This window comes from Anopheles nili, chromosome 2 (genome assembly GCF_943737925.1).
Source record: "Anopheles nili chromosome 2, idAnoNiliSN_F5_01, whole genome shotgun sequence".
NCBI classification, from domain to species: domain Eukaryota; kingdom Metazoa; phylum Arthropoda; class Insecta; order Diptera; family Culicidae; genus Anopheles; species Anopheles nili.
The window spans coordinates 37,362,985-37,382,231 of record NC_071291.1 but is presented as its reverse complement, the minus strand read 5'-3'; the positions used below and the strand labels follow the sequence as shown (position 1 = coordinate 37,382,231).

Genomic DNA, 19,247 nt, shown 5'->3' with positions numbered 1-19,247 from the left:
CCCCAGCAAATTTATACCGAGACCGAGGGATCGTTGACGACTGTTGCCACTGGCTGCAGCACATCATGCCACTTGCATCAATCCGAACGCGCATCAGCAAGCACATCCGTCCCTGGTGGTGCGCCTGCGAATGGTGCGAAAAGTGAAATAAAAGCAAATGGATGGCTGGGCATCGATTCGTGGCACCACGTGTGGCGAATTATTATTCATACAGAATAAACACCTCACCGGTGGCGGTGGCGATAACGGGTGTGATAATTGCTCTTTTCAAGCGCGCCAGCAGCCATTTTTTATGCCATTTATGCCTACGCCGTTCACGCGACACACTGGGAGATGAACAGGTGAAAATCTGCCAGCACTTAAAACGGATTCCCGGAGATAATCTATCTCTCTCTCTCTCTCACTTGGCGTACATTTTACTCTCTCTCTCTCTCCCTCTCTATCTCTCTTACATTCTATCTCACTCTCTCAAACCTTGCCTTTCTTCGTTCACTTTCACGCGGCACAGTAAAATCGAGCCGGAACCGCGACAGCAAGGACAGCAGCAGCGTGACAACGACCGGAAGTAGCCCCAAATTGAACGAACGCATCGCCATCGGCACAAATGGCGACGGAAGCGAAGGCCTTGCCTTGTGACGGTTTGATGCACCGGTTTCGACGAGCGAGCGAGCTTGCCTGTGACCGGAGAACCGGCATTGCGCCAGGTCTCACTCAATTTTCCAGCAATAAACCGTCATAATTGTATGCCATTTTATCCGTGTAATCAAACCCAACGTCCCGGCACCATCGCCCTGGCAGTGCGACCGGTCACCAGCGACGACGAGCGACGGCGGCAGCAAATTATTCGACAATTAAACCATTCACGAAAGCCACATTTGGTCCATTTCCTCTGGCATCCGGACGTCTGATCTCGCTCGTGGCATTCTCGGTTGGGGATGAAGAGCAACAAAACACACACACCCGCATACACCATGCCAACCGACAGCTGGAAATCGTTGCCCAGAATGGCTCGATTTCGATTAACACGTCTCCGAACCGACTTCGACCGTGGCTTTTGCTCGTCGGTACAGCTGCGCTCCTCCGGAACATCCACCCTCGGATCTGGTAGCGTTGCGGCAGGGTGGAATTTGAAACCTCGTCGTGAAAGGAGTACAAAGCCCTTAACTGCTCGAGCTTGATCAAAGCACATCTTGGTCGTTTGGGGGTCGTAGCACCTAGGACGGCTCGATTACTGCTTTGCGTCAATTACGATGGACAATTAAAAGAACGATGACACCTCGTACGAATTGCCCTGTTTCATGACGTTCAGGCAATCAGAGCGAACACATTTAAGGTCACCTGGCGAAAATCCGAAACATATGTATACGCAGTTTGAGTTCCCATTTTTCACTGGTGACTTTATACATGGCCCAGAGGATTTATCGAAACTGGAATTCCACATAAGGCGGGTAGCTTGCAGCAATATCTACATTTTGCACTGTTGCAATTGAACTTTTTCTTAGAGCGAATGGACGTGCAATGAAACGATTGTAATGCAACAAACCATCAAAGGAAAATCATGTAGTAAGGTGAGATTCTTTTTCGCAGAAAAGCGATTTTCCAATCGTAGAATACATGGCCTTCTGCTACTTTCATATTTGAAGTTTGTTGTTTTTTCTGCTCGAATCAAAGCTCAGACTAGTGATAGTGAACAACAAAGCATTATGAAAGCATTGTAAAGGCGCTAGTAAACGTATATTTGTATTATTAAATGTTCTGATGTTCACTAACTCGTTACAAGAGACGAGCCAAAAGACAAGTAAATCCCTACGTTAAACACCTTAAACCTACCGTACCTTTTACCCAGGGATGAAATATAATGGCGATCATGAAATCTACACCGTACCGTTATCGGTCGGCGTAGAAAGCTTCCAGCTGATGTACAGCGACAACAAACTATGCCTGCAAACGAGCGCGATCGAATGCACTCGCGAAAACTGAACCGAAGTGGATCCGGCACGATTTGATTAATGACGTGTGCCATTGAAGCGGACATTGATCGATTCAGCGGAATATTGAATTTTACACGAAATTTCAACGCGGTGTTAGATAGGTAGAAGTATTTTTTTTCACGTAGATCGCTCTTATTGCTAGCCATGAAATTTCGCTTACTCGAGTGAATGCAGAACCCTAGCTGCCGGGGGTGCAGTAACGATGGATAACCTGCAACAGAATCCGGAAACTGCAATACACACATCACGACCCGCTACGCCATGTTCTTGGGGTTTACAGGAACCGTGAATTATTTGTTTGTTCCTTCAAGGTTCTTCATTATACCCTAATAACTAGATAAATTTTGATGTGTTATTTTATGAATTCAGTGACGTTAAACATACACAAAGCTATGCAACTAGCATAATTAACAAAGCCGTTTGTTGTCCTATGAAAACAATCTTAAAAAGTTAATCGAAGTTTTTATCATAAGATTTATGCACGTATTGTATTCAACAAAAGTAAGCAGTAATTTTGATTGAAGTTTAACTTGCGAACTATAATTGTAGAAATGGAATCGTAAAGAATTTATAAAGAAAAGCTCATAAATTATACGATTATGACTAGCTTCATCCAATGAATATCCCCTGTAGGAATCAGGGTATAACATCCGCTACACCACCAGAGAATGAAGCGTTTTGATTGGAAACGGAGCAATAACACTGCCTAAAAAGCGTTACGCTAAATCGAACCAATATCTGTTAGCAGCGCTTGGCAACGATGGGCAGCGATGGATTAAGCCCAAAAATAGAATGGAACAAAAGCGCCACTCTTCCGATCCTGCGCGAACAGGACCTCAACCGGCGTTATACGCGAGAGCATGGTCGAACGGTGATATCGCGAACAAACGAAATTTCCTTCGAGATGACAAAATAAAAACAAAAAAAAACACAACCCATCACGCTCTAGCAGGCTCCATGCAGGCAGAGTTTGCACAAACGCACGTCGATGATAAATGGTCACTTCACTCCGAACGAAAGCCAAAATTGGCCACCGGCACACGCTCATGCCGGTAGCAGGATGCAAACGCTATCGAAAGCTATCATCACCGTCGGCACAACGGCTCGTTCGGGCCAATCGTGCCCACGGCACCACACATACCCGTGATCAGCGCTTGGAAATTTGCTTTCACTTAAAAACAAACAATTTTCCCACTTTGCGCAATGGAAAACCACCGAACCGGTCGAGCGTAGATTCCGGGATTCCTGGGATGCCTAAGCGAAACGCACGGCTTTTGCTACGCGATCATCCCGGGGTGGTTTTCCGGCAATCTGGTCCGGTTTCAGGAGGCTTCCATCTGCACGCAATCCGATCGATTGGACGGGGTGGGAAATTTCCATAATCCAATTAATTTTTTACCCCGCTCGACTAAATAAAAGCGTTATGAATAATACTGAATGCAGATAGTGCCGACGACCAGCTGGGTGGCACGGTTGTAGTTCACTTCCCGAAATCATCGGCGATTGGCTGCGTTACTCGAACCACCGGAAGGTATTTTGGCATCGATCAGCAATAGGATAAGTGGCTAAAAGCTGGTCACTTACCACGGTGCTAGCAACGGAAAATCCTGCCAACGAGTTACTTTGGTACATTCTAAACGAGAGTAGTAAGCAGATGGAGATTATCGTATCACTGCGTACGAACTAATACAGTACAAGGATATTTTGAGAGAATATATATTTTAATTTTAACTAAGCTATGTATCCTGCATTGGGTAGGATTATGCCTATTTTGAAGAATTGTGCTTGGTTATCAGTGCACGTGCTGGAATATTACTACAATGATGAAATAATTTTACATATTAACAAAAATCATAACTCGATATTTTGAAGCACATGGTCTTTAAACAGCAGTTCGTTTTTTTTGTCTCGTTTTGTACAAATCGGCCAAATAGTGAAACTCACGTGAATTCCAAAAGATACATGATTTATAATTGCAGCTTTAAAACTGTAACAAGAACACTTCAAGCTTTAAGGAATTGAATCTGATGTTATTTTCTCTAAACAAGACGCACAAATTTTTTCGTACACCACTCAAAAAAATCGTCGATGATGTCTTCTTCCTATTGAACCTAAACATAATTCCCAAAATCTACAACGTATATCCCAGCGTGGGCCGCAAATATTTATTTCGTATACATGAAAAAAGCTTCTTTCACATCACGCATTTGACACATTCCTTTGAACAGCCAGACGGAAACGTGAGTCGCCACCTCCAACAGGATGCTGTTTAATCTTAGCTTCGGTTCAGCACGAAGTTAAACATCAAAAACGCTTCCCGCACGGGCATGCCATGGGTGGTGGAATTTATTTTTATTCTCCCTCTCCCAGCCACAGATCGCAGGTAGAACCGGCATCTCGGCACTAATTTCTCCTGCCAAACCATGATATGTTGCAAGCGGCTCCAGCGCACCCACTCAGCAGAGCTGCTTCTACAGCTAAAATGGAGTCATATCTTCACCGTGAGGCACCTCTCGGCACCGATGCCGGATCTTTACAGCACCATAAAGCACCGAAGCCTCGTGGCATACCTTGGCGTCGTCGGATGAAATTGGGTCTGAACGAAATGGAGTCCCGTTCCGGGGATGGCACACAGCTATGCAAGGCGCGCTGAAAACGATGCACCGTGCCCGGATGCAATATTCGTTCAAACCGAGCACCAAACGATGCGAGCAGAACACAAACACAACGAGCCACGAGTCCTCCGCGAGCCCTTCCTTTGGGGCCAATTGAACTGAAACGGAGCATAAAATAACTGCCGTATAAATAAAATAAAATCTGTGTAAAAATGTAGCCGCCTAGCGTAAATACACTCACACTCGCCGGTTCCGACGCGCAGCCGACACGAAACGAGGAAGCCACGCGGAAGCGAATGCAGCGTTTCCGGTTTCCTGATTTGGCGCGTTTTTGGCGCGCTTCAGCTAAAGAAAACGCTACCGTACCCCGTTTGCTTGAAAGCGGAAAACACACAAACAAACGCTTATCCACACACGCCCCTGAAATGCCACTCGTTCGCGAAGCGAACAGCCAGCAGGAAAATGAAGTAAACGCTGCGAAACGCTTGCTGCCTGATTCCGACGTTGGCTTCGAGATCGAGCGGCACCGGAAGCTTCGCCTTCTGTCAGGCGCAGCAGTAACATTTTCCACATCCTTTTCCCACCATTCGATCTCGCTCGGTGGCTGCCGATTTGGTGGAGCGATTTTTCCCAAAAATACAATCAATATGTTTTATTGAAAATTTATATTTATTTGCCGCCACCCGTGGCACGGTTCGGCTCGGGAAGCTTGTTGAATTGCACCGACTTACAGGCGGCACACGGTTTTTTTTTCCGGAGGAGTGCCAGCTTCGAGCCGTAAACCAGGCTCATGCATATTTCATACTCCACCATACTTGTCACACGGCGTACGAGCCCGTGCCACCGATAAGGGCAATCAGATCCCGCTCAACGAGCTTTGGCGGCGTGTGTGAGATCGATGGCGGGCGTATTGAAAAACGAGATGGGCAATAATTTTCCAGATAAACTTGACTGAATGCTACCATCGTCTTTGGTCGTTCTGCCGCTCGCGATTAGCGGAATCCTGCCCGAGTTTTCCGAGGCTTCTGGATTGTGAATAATTTTTTTTTTCGATTTTCCATCCGTCGCTAGCATCTCACTCCGGCAGCCGTTCTGTGTTTGAAACAACGCACTCAAAGCGTCGTCCTTTTCGCATCCAACCGCAACCGAACCCTCTTGAGATTCGCTCCGAGATTAAGAATCCGAGCAGCTCCCATAACGCTCATCCTGAATGAAACCCATTTCCCCAGCAAGCATTTGCGGCTCTTCGATTTTTTTCCCTCCTCCAGTGGGAGCGATTTCCGAACGCAATCTAATTAAAAAGTAAAAGAAAACCCCCGCAAAAAGCTCGCCTCGGCCGGCCTACGGTAGGCCAAGCAATTTTTCTCCGGAGTGAGATAAAATATTCATGCATTCATCATCGCTAACGATACAGATCGACTGTTGACATTTAATGAGATACGAGATATGAACGCGATGCGGGATTCCGTTGCGAGACAAAAAAAAACCTGAGACGATTCAATTGAGCACCAAACAATCAAGGGAACAAGCTTGTCGCCGTTCTCGGGCGGTGTACGATTAGCAATCGACGTGTACAGCCGCAAGCAGTACACGTGTCCCAGGGAGTGACGAGATTGTTAAACGAAAGAAATCCGTTTCATCTTCGCGGTTGCGTAACGTTTGCAAAGCAGAACCGTTAGCATTCTGAGACATCCGATCAAATCAGCGACATGCAGACATAACGAGGCAAAGTGCGGCTTTTTTATCATCAAGAGTCGCATCTCGGGGCACGTGCCTTCGAATAATCATTTGTAAAATCAATCACCGTTCGTCGTTCAGATAGCAAACTAGTGGAAAAGTATAATTAATCACACAGCAGAGGCAGCATGAGAAGGTCAACGCTGCTCACTGCGAAATTAACACATTCTTGCTAAGGATTAACCGAGCTGCGTACGTTTGTGGCCTCGTTAGCCAGCTTAAGCTTTTAACGAACTACTTTTAATGGACATGACGCTGTTACCCGAAAGCCGTTCAGAGTGACGAGCTATTGTTGCTTCATGCAGATGCAGCTAATGGATGATATTTTACATCAAATACGTTTTTTTTTAAATTTTTCAGCTTGTTCAACGGATCAACTTTTCGGATTAACGGATTTACTACGCACAAACACCCGAACAGACCCCCGCAAATGGTAAATGGTAGGAAAATGTAGCTTCCCGAATGTCCGCACCCACGGAACGCACCAGCCGGAAAAACCCCACTCCAGAATCCAGATGGGCAACGACTCATACAAAGGTAGCCAAACGATGTAAATTCCCGTTCACTTGTAATGCCATATGTCGATTTGACAAAGTTAGCCCGTCCCGAGTGTCGTAAACTTCCGGATGCGAACCGGTCGGTGGTCATGCGATGGATAGCTATCACTCCACAAAAATTACCATAATTAACAAACCGGTAAACGGTGCCGATTCCCCTCTGGAAAGTGTAAACTTTGTTCAGAAATTAAAAAAAAAAACAAACCACATACAAACACGCTCAAAAAGGGTGCCCTTCGTTTATACACGCGACAGTTTTAGCTTCATCATTTTCATTTCTCGAATGTCTCACAAAATGGCGCCTTAATAGCCGCGATGCCGTCAATGATCATCGTGCTGTTTTTAATCGCAAGAAACACATCTTTTACCGATGTTTCGCCGGATCGGTAAACGTTTAATGGCGCACAGCACGCGCGGTTTAACATTACGGCTGCGGCAACGGCATTGGCGAGAAATAAATTCTGCGCCCACGAACGTTTAGCTCACTTATCAGCACGTTGCGCGACACGCAGGATGAGGGCCACTGGGCGGTGGGAAATAATCTTTGGAATGCGTTTAATGCCATCTTAAATAAAAAAAGGGCAACAAAATCCACCGAATCCCCATCAGACCAGTTCGGTGTCCTCGAGCGGGCTCGCTACAAAGTGCTCGAAAAGATGTCAACCCAAACGGGTGTATAGAGACAACTGCCATCCAGAGCCGAATGGATATTTGATGGTGTATCGCGCGAAAGATGGATAGATATTTATTTTCCCACCCACACCCCTGCAAGAGGTGGATGTCAGCGCGGCGATGGTTGAAGTTTGAAATGATTTTGTAAATTTCATTTCCATCTCCGAAACCGAAAACGATTACTACTATGTCAGAGTGCCCGCAGCCGGGATTGGCCGTGTCATCGGGTGCGGAGACATAAAACGGACAACACCGGGACTCTGCCATCCCTTCGCCATTTCTGCCCTTCGGTGCACTTGCACTCCCACCTTCAACCTCGCGCTTTTGGTTCGAGTTCAAGCCCCAGGTTGCCCTTCGGCCCTGACGGCCGACACAACGCGCTCGCCGTTATTGCCTTTATTTTATTATCATTTTTTATGCGTTTTTGCTGTGTCGCCCTAATGCCGCTACAATGCTGCGGCAACGGTCTGCGTTGGGCCATTCCACCCGTGCTTGTAAACGAAGCCGCGAGTGGCGCGTTCGAGACAACGGTGGGTTTTACAAAACTGCTGGTGCAACCAGCAACGGCAAAACCCCAGGCTAGCCGGTTTTTGGAACTTTTCGCTTTACAGCCAAAAAACCTACCCCTGCGGGTGGCAGCATCGAAGTGATAAAATTTAAACGCGCTTCGCTTTCGAACGATTTGCGTTTTACGCGCGCTGCCCGCGAGCCGAGAGGGTGCTGTTTGTGTTTCGCTTGTGCGGGGTTTTATTTTGTTCTATTCCGTTGGTTTTCAAAAAAACAAACCACCGTCTTGAGAAAGCCAAACCGTGCGACAAAGATTGCACAAGCACTTCGGGCGTCGTAACGTTTCCGCAACCATGGCATGATGGTTCTTTGGTGGGCCGGCTGGGCGATTCAAAGCAATTTGGACGGATACGAAGATCGCATCACGCTCGCGATCCTTTGAAAGGAAACTTTCCTCGATGGGAAATGACACCAGAGGGAAAAAATCAAACAAAAACAGACCAAAATGAGTAAACGATTTTCTTATGAGCTGAAGTATTGAGTCCAAAACTAACGGATGGTGTAATATTCTGTAATTTCTATGATCCGTAATGATGATCTTCATTTCTCTAATGATGAGCGGGGTTATTCAATACAGAAATTATTTTCGCATGATCCGGGTTTATATGACATTAATGCACAAATAAATGGACATAAATGGACAAATGTAATATAAGAATAAAAAATTAATTCAATACCAAAGAGCTCCAACAGTGGGTTTTTTTAAGGAAACTGTTTTCGTCCCAACTATTGCTTGTCACTCAAGGTTTCTTCTTCTTCTTCTTCTTAACTGGCCCGACAACCGGTGTACGGTCAAGGCCTACCTTGCTATGCTCAGCCAAGACTTTCATAACTTGAAATTACTCGCAGCTCGTAGATAGTCAGTCTTGCGTTTCTACTCGTCACTATCACGGTGGACTTTTTGACCAGTGCTAACTTATTCGGTTGACAAATCCAACAGTTATACTTTTTACTATTCACAGATGGAGAGTGCGCTACTAATTACTAGCACATACCATTTACGATCCGGAAAAGGACGAGAGCTTTCACGTGAAAGTGAAGAACATCAAAACCAACCAGCTCGCGAACAAGACGATCATTGGTAACAGACAGAGCTAAGTCTCTTCGAACTATCGATCCTTGAGCATCGAGAAAAGTGGACGAAATTTGCCCGCACGTAAAATACACCCTGCTGCTAACAATTCTACTTTTCTTTCACTTTAAAAATCTATACAAGGTTTCTCTTTTTGGACAAGGAAGCAGCTTTTGTAAAAATTTACATTACACAACCAGAAAATCTTTTCCCATCATTTTCGTACATTAGCTGCTCATCGCTTAAATTAGCGAATCTAATATTAATTGTAACCAATCAACACTAGTTGGTAAAAAAAAATTCGAAAGGAACCCTCACCTAACGGCTTGCACCGCATCAAACGTCATCAATCGTGGCTACATGACAGTTTCATTTCGAGTCATTTATTGCACTCAGCGTTTGGATTCCGCCCACGGTGTGTTGATTTCTTAGCCCGATAAAGAAGAACGCGCCATCTCGCGGAACCCCCAAGCCACGCAGCAAAAACCCACCGAGCCCGAGTGGCATTTAATTAAAAAGTCATTTCACCAGCTGTTTCCGGAGCTCGCGCAACCAGCGGAAGCGCACCACCGAGCAAAACGCTCGGGATAAATGAGATTTTGCGCCTGCACCGCACCCTAACCTTCACCCCCTTGCGCCCCCGTTCTAATGGCCACGGACCGTTCCATTCCATTCCGTTCCTTTTCCACCACCTCAGGCACCATCTCAGGCTTTTTCCCGAGTCCGCCCCGGCATTAGATAGCGATCGTCAGGCGAAGCTCGGTGGCGCTCAGCTAAACCGAAGCTGAAGCTTCATATTTCCATCGCACGAGTTAGCCCCCGTCACGCGGGGCAAGTCCGCCGCACCCATTACACCGGTTCCGGTGGTTACGGAAATGCTGTTTCAACACCCTCCCCTTCAAGCCTTCGAAATGCTTCTGCCTCTTCTCGGGTCTGCCCGACGTCATCAGGCAGTGTTTGGCACGATTTTGCGCCCGAACCGAAATTGTAAATCAGATGCGAGATTAAGTCCACGCTCGGTTGGTGAAACTCAACGGCGCAACCAAAACCGGACACCGGCACCCGACCGGTGGCACTGGCGATGACGCGCGCGGCGGGTAATTAATAAATTCATTTCGCACAACTCGCAACTAAACAAATTTCCAACCATTTTCCATCCCACCGAACGCGCCGCACTCACCGTCCGCACGTTCGCCCAGCTGTCCCACGCTTGTCGATTCTAACCAGCCTCCCGCGTCCCATCCCTTCTGTACGCTTTCACTCAACCCACACACACACACACACACACAACCTCGCACCCACGGGGAAACGGCGCGGAAAGTTTTTCCTCGCCAATCGGCCGAAAGTTGCGCCGCGTTTCGGTGCGTTTTCCGGTGTGCAATGCAAGTTTATTTCGCCCGCCCGCTGAAAGGAAGCACGGAGTGGTGCCAACAAAAAAAACAGAGGAAAAAAAAATATATATACACCATTTCCACGAAACTCGCCTCGCCAGCTGGCAGCTGGCTCAGTTTGGGGCAGTTTTTCCGGCCGGTGACGCTAAAAAGTGTACCGCTTTTGGAGAGGATCGCGCGGGTGGGAAAAGCGCCAGGTTAGGGGAGAGAAGGGGCATAAATACGGTCCGGTAAATACGCCGACGATCGCCGCCCGTTCCGGCCGGACTGAGTTAGATTAAAGTGTTCAAGAAATATTAATTGCCTCCATCTCCGGACGCCTGCACGGCCCCCTGTGTGTGTGTGTGTGGCAAAGCAAGGCGCAGCGGGAGTTTTCTCCCAATTCTGGGAGGGCTGATGAGAGGGGGTTGCCACCCAACATGGCCGAATGCCGAGGCGAACGTGAAACAAATGATGTGACGGTGGAAGATACTTCGTTTCGTTTGCAGCCGTGGTGGGCGAGTTTGACTCGTCGTCGCAGTCGCGCATTTGTCCGCGCGATGCGCACATTTTTGCACGCTTTTGTCGCTGGATTAATTTGGCCACTTTTTTTGGGTGCGGTGGAAAACGCCCGTTCGAGTCCTTTTTCGGTGACACCGGCTGACGCCTTTCGAAACCGACGTGCTCGAGACCGATTAATTGATTAAACTGATGCTGAGTGAAGTGAGCTGTACGTGCCATCGGTTGCCAGTTGTTAGCTGGGTGTAGAGTAAGGAGTAAGCAATGGAAAAAAAAAACCTGACAGCGGATAGGCATTGCAGAATTGAATGCTGAAACTGAAAAAAATCGAGTGGTTCGTGGCTGGTATATTGGTCAAACGTTCCTTGGCAAAACCACCCAAAACGCCATGGTTGTAATCGTTTACGTGCCAGTTTGTTGTAATGCATTTGAGAAATGAATTTTATTTACATTTTTCCTGTCATTGATTGTTTTAATTGCTTATTAAGAAGCCTTACATTTCATAAACCCACGTATTGGAAAAAGGAGCTTCCATGAAACAACCTTCCTTCACTCAAAAAACAGTATTATTTGGTCAAACCATGTTCCAAAGCAATATGTTTGCATATTAATGGCTAAACATGATTCACATGACAACCGTTTTGGCTGAATGTGTGTGTTTTTTTTTTCAAATTTACCACCTTGTGAACCTTGTTTTTTTTTACATAATGAACAAAATCGATCAAAATTCAAATGGCATCTCTTTGAGCGAAAAAATGCGTCCTCGCTTGTTACCACTCTCTGTACTACATGTGGTGAAGTGTAGCCTTCTCATTTTGGTGCTAATTTCAGAGGAAATCTCAATTCCCTTCAATTGAAACAAAAAACTTATATTTTCATAAGAAAGGCTAATGATAAAGAAAACAAAATGATGGTTTAAATGGGAATAGAAATACAAGTGTAAAAAAAGGAGAGGAGTAAATAGTTACAAGGCGTCAAAAGTGATGAAATAAGCGCAAGTAAGCGCAAGAGACAAATCGAAAGCGCAAATAAAAAAAAAGAGAGAGAGAGAGAGAGAGAGAGAGAGAAGTACAAATTATGATGATGTATGATAAAAAACTAACGAAATAATTCGTTGGTAGAAAAGATATTTAAATAAAACATTTGCAGCTTTTTCGAAAAAAAGGGATAAAATGTACTAAAATTTTCCAGTTTTGTAACAGAATTGCATGACATAAAGAGGCTACCATTCATGGTTGTTCTCGGTTTGGGGGATGCATTAGTAATTTCATTAGTACTGAATGTTTGCCCATTATCTGTTGACATAAAACAACCTTTGGCTTCCACATGTGAGAGCGGAACAACTCCATCGTCGATAAGGTCGAACGCGTGCAGCCTCCTTAACTCATGCTTTCCTGTTACCACTTGTCTTTTTTGGTAGCAAATTCCAACGTCAAAAATGGTGAAAACGTGATTTTGATTTTTAGGAACCTGCGGATGAACAGAGAGGCCGGTGGCGGTTGAATGGCTTAGTTGGTTTTAGGTAACGTTAATGTTGCAGGGTAGCTTAAGTCAGGTTTGTTTTTTTTTTCAAACCAAAACCTAAAATTTGCTTTTGAAAGAGAGTCCCGATCAAAGGGAAAATCAAAAGAAGAAAAATTTCATGGAGCTAAGGACGGTTTTCTTGGAAATGTGTGCTGGAAAAGCGAGGCAATTTCCAAGACTTGGTCGGCAGAAATACTCTCTCCAAACAGATATGAGATGAAGAGAAATTTCATGGAATCATAAGCGATGTTTTTCGTTATTGTCTCAGGAAAACGAGCTGATTTTTCATGACTTGATTGCCTGAATTAAATCGGATAATCTATCTAGTTAGTTCAACGTAACCTAAACATTAAAGCAATTTTTTTGTAAAAATGCAATTAATATATTCATCAGCAGCATATCATTTGTAATTCTTTCCAGAGGTAATCCATTTCAAAAATCACGAAAAGCACATCAAAACTACTTATCTCAAGCTCAGCGACTCTCTCGACGGAAGTGTGTACTTCCGGAACACAAGCTTCAATTATGCACACCAATAATACAACAACGCAGTATGGCCCTTGACGCCCTGCACAAAAACAGCACACGCAGCTACGTACAATGACCCCAGTAACATTGACCGCACTAACGGTCGATCGGTTTATTTCACAATCAAATTAAAACACACCAAACCCGGTCTCCCTTAACCCTCGCTGCGACTAGATAGAAGAAATCCCAAGGACTCCCAAGGCACACATTCTCACCGACTAAAGCTTCGCTTTGGTACTCTTGACCTGATCCCGCAGCTCCCGGCGAAGGATTTTCCCACTCGCCGTCTTCGGGATTTCCGTTACAAACCGGACACCTCCGCGAAGCCGCTTCTGTTCCGATACCTTCCCAGCGACAAAGTCCTGCACCTCCCGTTCGGTCATCCGCTCACCGTCCTCCGTCACCACGAACGCCATCGGTAACTCGCCCGCTCGCTCATCCGGCACTCCAATCACGGCCGCATCACTAATGCGCGGATGCTCGAGCAGAATCGCTTCCAGCTCAGCCGGTGGCACCTGGAAGCCTTTGTACTTGATCAGCTCCTTGATGCGATCGACGATAAAGAACTCGTGATCCTCGTCGTAGTACGCAACGTCACCGGTGTGTAGCCAACCGTCGGCATCGATGGCTCGTTCACGACCCACGTAGCCCTTCATGATGAGAGACCCACGGAAGCACAACTCCCCACGCTGGTTCGGACCAAGGGCTCGACCCGTCTCGGGGTCAATCACCTTCACCCATTGGCCCATCCGCACACGGCCAACACTGCCCGGTTTGTTGTCGTACCCGTCCTGCATCAGCACACCGAGCGTGGTCTCGCTCATGCCATATCCTTGCCGGATGAAGGCCACACCGAGCCGTTCACGCACTTGATCCTCAACCTCACGGCTGAGTGGTGCCGCACCACATATCAGCGTCATGAGCGAGGACAGATCGAAGTCATCCACCATCGGGTGTTTGGCCAGGAACACCATCAGCGGTGGCACGAGCGTCATCAGGTTCACGCGGTACTTCTCGATACAGCTGAGAAACAGATGCGGATCGAATCGGGGCATCACCACACACCGGCAGTTGTTCGTCACCATGTTAAGCAATCCGACGCCAGCCACCACGTGGAACAGTGGTGTCACGGCCAACGCCACAAGCTGATCCGGTAGCTCGATCACCTTTGCGGCTTCCTTCGAGTGTGCGATCGTCGAGATGATGCTGTGGTGTGTCAGCTCAACACCCTTAGGTAACCCGGTTGTGCCGGATGATAACACCACTAGCGCGACATGCCGTGTCTTATCGACCGGAGCCGGTTTATAGTGGGTCGGGTTGAATGCGGCACCATCACGAAGCAGCTGTTCGAAGGGTATTACACCCGGGTATTTTCCGACGGCCGGATGCTCTCCACAGAGCACTACCCGGGGAGTCGTACCTCCCGGTAACGCGGCAAGAGCTCGCATTAGCTTCTCCAGTACATCCGGCGATATGAAGATAAGCCGCGGTCGAGCAAGCCCTATCGCGTGCGATAGCTCCCCTGCGAGAAAGCGCACGGTTAGCGTTGATTATGCATTTTAATTTTATCTATCTATCAACCACTGACCCGATAAGGGCACACGGTGGTGATAAGGGCGTACCTTCGACGTAGCCCGGGTTGAGCAGTGCTAATGGAGCCCCCACGAAGATGCTGCCAAACAGCGTGATGCAGTAGTCTAAGCTGTTTTGGCTCACGATCGCCACGTTGTCTGTCGGGCCGATGCCTAACTTGGCCAGACCCAGTGCCAGCCGTCCGGAGCGTTCCAGAATTTGCGCATAGCTGAGCTCTTCAAGCGTCACTGGATCGATCTACGGTGAAAAAGAACACACTGTAATGAAGGTTCACAACGGAGCTAGCAACCCCAGCAGTACCAGGCCAATGTTCGCAGGTCGTAACTTCAGTTCCTCCACGATCACCTCACCAAGCGAGCCATAGTGGTCCAGGTCGGTCGGGTCAGGTCCACCGTACAGCACGTACCGTTCGTCCTCCTGTGTGTGCATGTTCGCTTTTCACCAAAAAATCACTGACCCACCAGCTCGAACGTCAAACACCGGGTTGACCCGCGAGTACAAAGGTGGTGTAGAACTCGCGCAAGATAGCCGCAAAGGGCGGACACAAATAATCACACTCGAGCTGTCAGTGGCACACCGGCTTAGGGAACCGGTTTTGGACGCGTTGAGCGTTGCGTGACGAATGGCTGCGTCGGTGCTTAGGTGCGTCGTGTTAGAAGCCCATCGGGCAGCTTGACAGTGGTGGTGATAATGTCAGCCACCGCACTATGGATCCGGCGAATCGGTGCTTGTGTCCAGTTTTTAATTGCAACAACTTTTCATTGATTTATTTCCCAAAACGCTACATCGATGCTCGGGGGCGATTGTGTAGATCAGTTGCGTTACCTTGTATTCTGAAAAGAAAGGCGCATAACCATAACGATAAGCTTATCTGCAACAACGTGTAATTAAAGCATTGGTAGGTGTTTTTATCACGCTTGAAAATGCACACTCTTAGCATGAATCGACGAAATCTGCGATTATACCGTAAATGCGATCTAAGAACTCTAAGTGTAGTGGCTGTTAATAACGTATAACCGAATTGGATTGGATACAAATTAAAAACACTCAAAAGGAAGCCTTATTATTTTGTGAAACAATGTCGGAATACCGGATTAAGCGATAATTCACCACTTTCTGTTGAAAGCTCTTATTAGCAACCTATAAATAATTTCTTCGCGTTCTAGAAATGTACTTTAAAAAATTAGACAAATGGATTACTTCTGCATAGCCTGCCATTAAACCATCTCTATATATTGGCTTCGATATCCGAGCATTGCATACAGTGCAACATTATAGATAAAACCTCAGTGAGGCGCAGCATGGCTCTACATTTGAAGCTGTTATTGTTTGCCATACTTTCCACATCACATCCAGCTGCAGGAACTGAGCGGGAAACAGAAGTAGTTCAGTATGTGAAAAACGTGTCGCTATTCCTAAGTCAACGTTACTTCGGCACATTCATTTGCTGGCTGCTGCAATTCAACGAAGAACAAGCGACGGCCGATCTTCGCAATTCGGTAGCGCAGCAGCTTTCTTCGCGGGAAAATCTGTCTCTACTGCAGGCCGATATTAGCACGCCTCATCACCCATCACTTGAGGAACCGAAAATGATCGTTATTTGCTTGAGTCATTTAGACGCAAACGTAAGTGTCGAAAATATACGCACTTGGCTTGAGATGATTCCAGCCAGTAGTGTTACGATTCTACTTTTCCACGCAACTAGCTCCCATCTGGTGGCAGAAACAGCTAATGTATTAGCATCATTTTCAATCGTGTACCTAATCATGATCGCTACCAACGTTGATTCGATCTACACGTTCAATTATGCCCCATTGCGAGTTGTCCGTCACTCCGGGTTTCCCTCTCCTGAAGCTTTACTTTACGATCGGGTGAGTGAACTAAGTATTAAAAGTATTCCAGCTGCGTATGTAGCAGATCCTTTTATTTACGCTTTGAATGAATCGATAGAAGGAGAGGATATACAGCTGTTTAAGCTATTCTACGGTCGGCTTGGTATCAAGCTTAACATCGAGCTGATAAATTGTAACCAATCTGAAACGACTGTAATGCAATGCATAAGTGATCAAAACAACTCCATCATTTTAAATCGCCTTGGATTTGATTCTTATCAGCAACAATGTTTGGTAGACACGATCGAAATCCACAAAAACGCCATATTTGTTCCCCGAGGACGACTCTTGACGATCGTGGAAATCCTCATGATTCCGTTCGACACTAGCGTGTGGATATTGTTTGCAATATTGTTCGTTATCTTCGCACTGCTGCACCGATACGCTGCGAGAATGTTTCAAAACAATCTTTTCCTACTAGCGCTGTTCGGTTGGGAGAAGCGCACGCTTCACAAAACCGGACGGTGTGAAAAACTTGTTGCTATTGGCTTGATTGTGCTGTGCTTTCAGCTCATGTGCGCATACGAAACGCTACTGATCTCGGGGATGATAAATTGGCCTTCCAAACCAGACCCTCAAACTCTTGAAGATCTACGTAAAGCTAACATCCCGGTTTTTGTCGATGCAAGACATTACGACATTGATCGTACGTACTTTAATTTGGAAGGCATTAAGCTGATTTCCACATACAAATTCGTAGAATTGAAAAAAGAAGCTTTCATAAACAATTTATTTGTATTGCAACTGCTTCAAAATGATATTTTTAACATTGATCCCAATAGCGGGGGATATCTGTATGTCATCCTGGAGCAAACGATTTGGCATGATGTATATTTCTATTACTTTCGGAAGAATTCAATATTTAGAGAGCCCTTCGCTCGGTTCCGTCGGCAAGCGTTCGAGGCTGGATTGCATCAACATTGGAGACAACAGATGATACTCCAGTACGGACGAAGAAGGCATGTGTCCTATCAGAAAATACACCACAACACAATCGAGCAAAACACCATTCGTTTGGACAATTTGAGGGCATTATTTATCATTTTAGCCCTTCTATGGTGCGCTTCTGGTATAGTGTTTCTCTGCGAACTTGCGATCTGCAGACTTAAGAAACAATCAAACTAATTTCAATCACTCATTTTCTCATTGACTATATGAACTGGATAATTGATGTTAAACCCGATACATAATATAAACTTGCACTCACGTACATTTGAGACATAACGCCTAAAACATAAACACTATACATGTACAGTTATGCCTTATTTATTCCCGTAAGACAACTCTTGATAATTGTGGAAATATTCGCAACTCCGTATGATACCAGAATGTAAAGCTTGCTAACGTTTGTATGTGCAATAAATAAAGACACAAACTTTGAACGCACTTCAACAGCAAAACAAAAACTAGATAAACTTTAAATTTACAAACAATTTCGACACGTTTGCTTAATGTATGCTGATGATTGTTTACTGAATAAAATTGTTCTTAAACTATTCCAAGTTTTTCCTTGACCGTTCGTTTTCTTTTTTAATCCGCTGCTTGTCCTTCTTCTCTGCTGTGACATCTTTGATATGCATGCTCACAAAAAAACACTCCAAGCGCAACCAACCATAAAAATGAGAAGCATATTAGCACCGGTCCAAGCGTGTGAATGTGAATATCCTGATCCGCAATTTTGTCGATGATCGCCTTACGCCTGTGATCGAGAAACGCCACCAACGTCGCTCTCCAGTGCTGCTGCAGACCAGCTTCAAACACGGCACGCCGAAATTTGGCGAACCCTCGTTTCAGCACGCTCTTCTTGGGGAAATAATAAAATGCCAGCCGTTGGCCCAGCGTTTCCTCGAGCATAATGTACCGAGGCTTGCCGTTGCTGGGATCGATATTAATAGCGTCCAAAAATGCCAACTGTAACCCGTACATGTTTGCCACAAATGCCTTATCCTTCAGCTCAAACGGCTGATTGTCGGATTCCAGCATTATACCGGCAAGTGGCCCACGGAGCTCGTCCGGATCCATGACTTTTCGGTTGACCACCACCTGTAGGTTGCTCTGGCGAAGGTCCTCGATCGTACGCGGATTGGGCTCCGTTGGCCTTTCGATCATGTACGAAATGAGCTTCGTTTCGTAGGCACACTGCAGTTGGAACACCAGCATGATCAGCGCAGTGGCAAGCACTTTTTCACAGCTTCCGGTCAAGCGCAGGTTACGCCTCTCGTAGCCCACCAGTGCAAGAAGAAAGAGGTTGTTCTGGATCAGTGTCGGAGCACAGTGGTGCAGCAGAGTGAAAATCAGCCAGATGGATGCTAGCAGCACCCAAACACCTTGCTCGAACGGGCGAAGCAGAAGTTTTCCGACAGCTATCGTTGCCCCACGGGGCACAAAAATAACGTCCTTGTCCAACTCGATCACGTCAACCAACTGCGAAGAGTATCTGGTCGATGTAAACCGATTAATATGAACGCCACCGTTGCTGTGTGCAAGACAATCCACATATGTTTGCAAGTCGTCGCATGTAGGCTCTTCGAGCAGCAGCGTTATTTGGAGCTTTTCAAAGTACAGCTTGAACAGATTCATATCCTCACCACCGAGCTCTCCTTGAATGGG

At 46.3% G+C, this 19,247-nt stretch overlaps 2 protein-coding genes across 2 annotated transcripts; one reads left to right on the top strand and one right to left on the bottom strand.

Annotated features, from left to right (window-relative positions):
* Positions 1-13,239: 13,239 nt before the first annotated feature.
* Positions 13,240-15,174, bottom strand: LOC128721591 (uncharacterized). Its single transcript, XM_053815397.1, has 3 exons — positions 15,046-15,174; positions 14,775-14,982; positions 13,240-14,674 (listed from the first exon to the last, which is right to left on the bottom strand). Exons 1-3 carry the CDS (start codon positions 15,172-15,174, stop codon positions 13,371-13,373), a joined length of 1,641 nt encoding a protein of 546 aa, XP_053671372.1. The 3' UTR covers positions 13,240-13,370.
* An 872-nt stretch (positions 15,175-16,046) lies between these two features.
* LOC128722473 (uncharacterized) lies at positions 16,047-17,762 on the top strand. Its single transcript, XM_053816142.1, has one exon. It carries the CDS (start codon positions 16,047-16,049, stop codon positions 17,760-17,762), a length of 1,716 nt encoding a protein of 571 aa, XP_053672117.1.
* Positions 17,763-19,247: the final 1,485 nt, after the last annotated feature.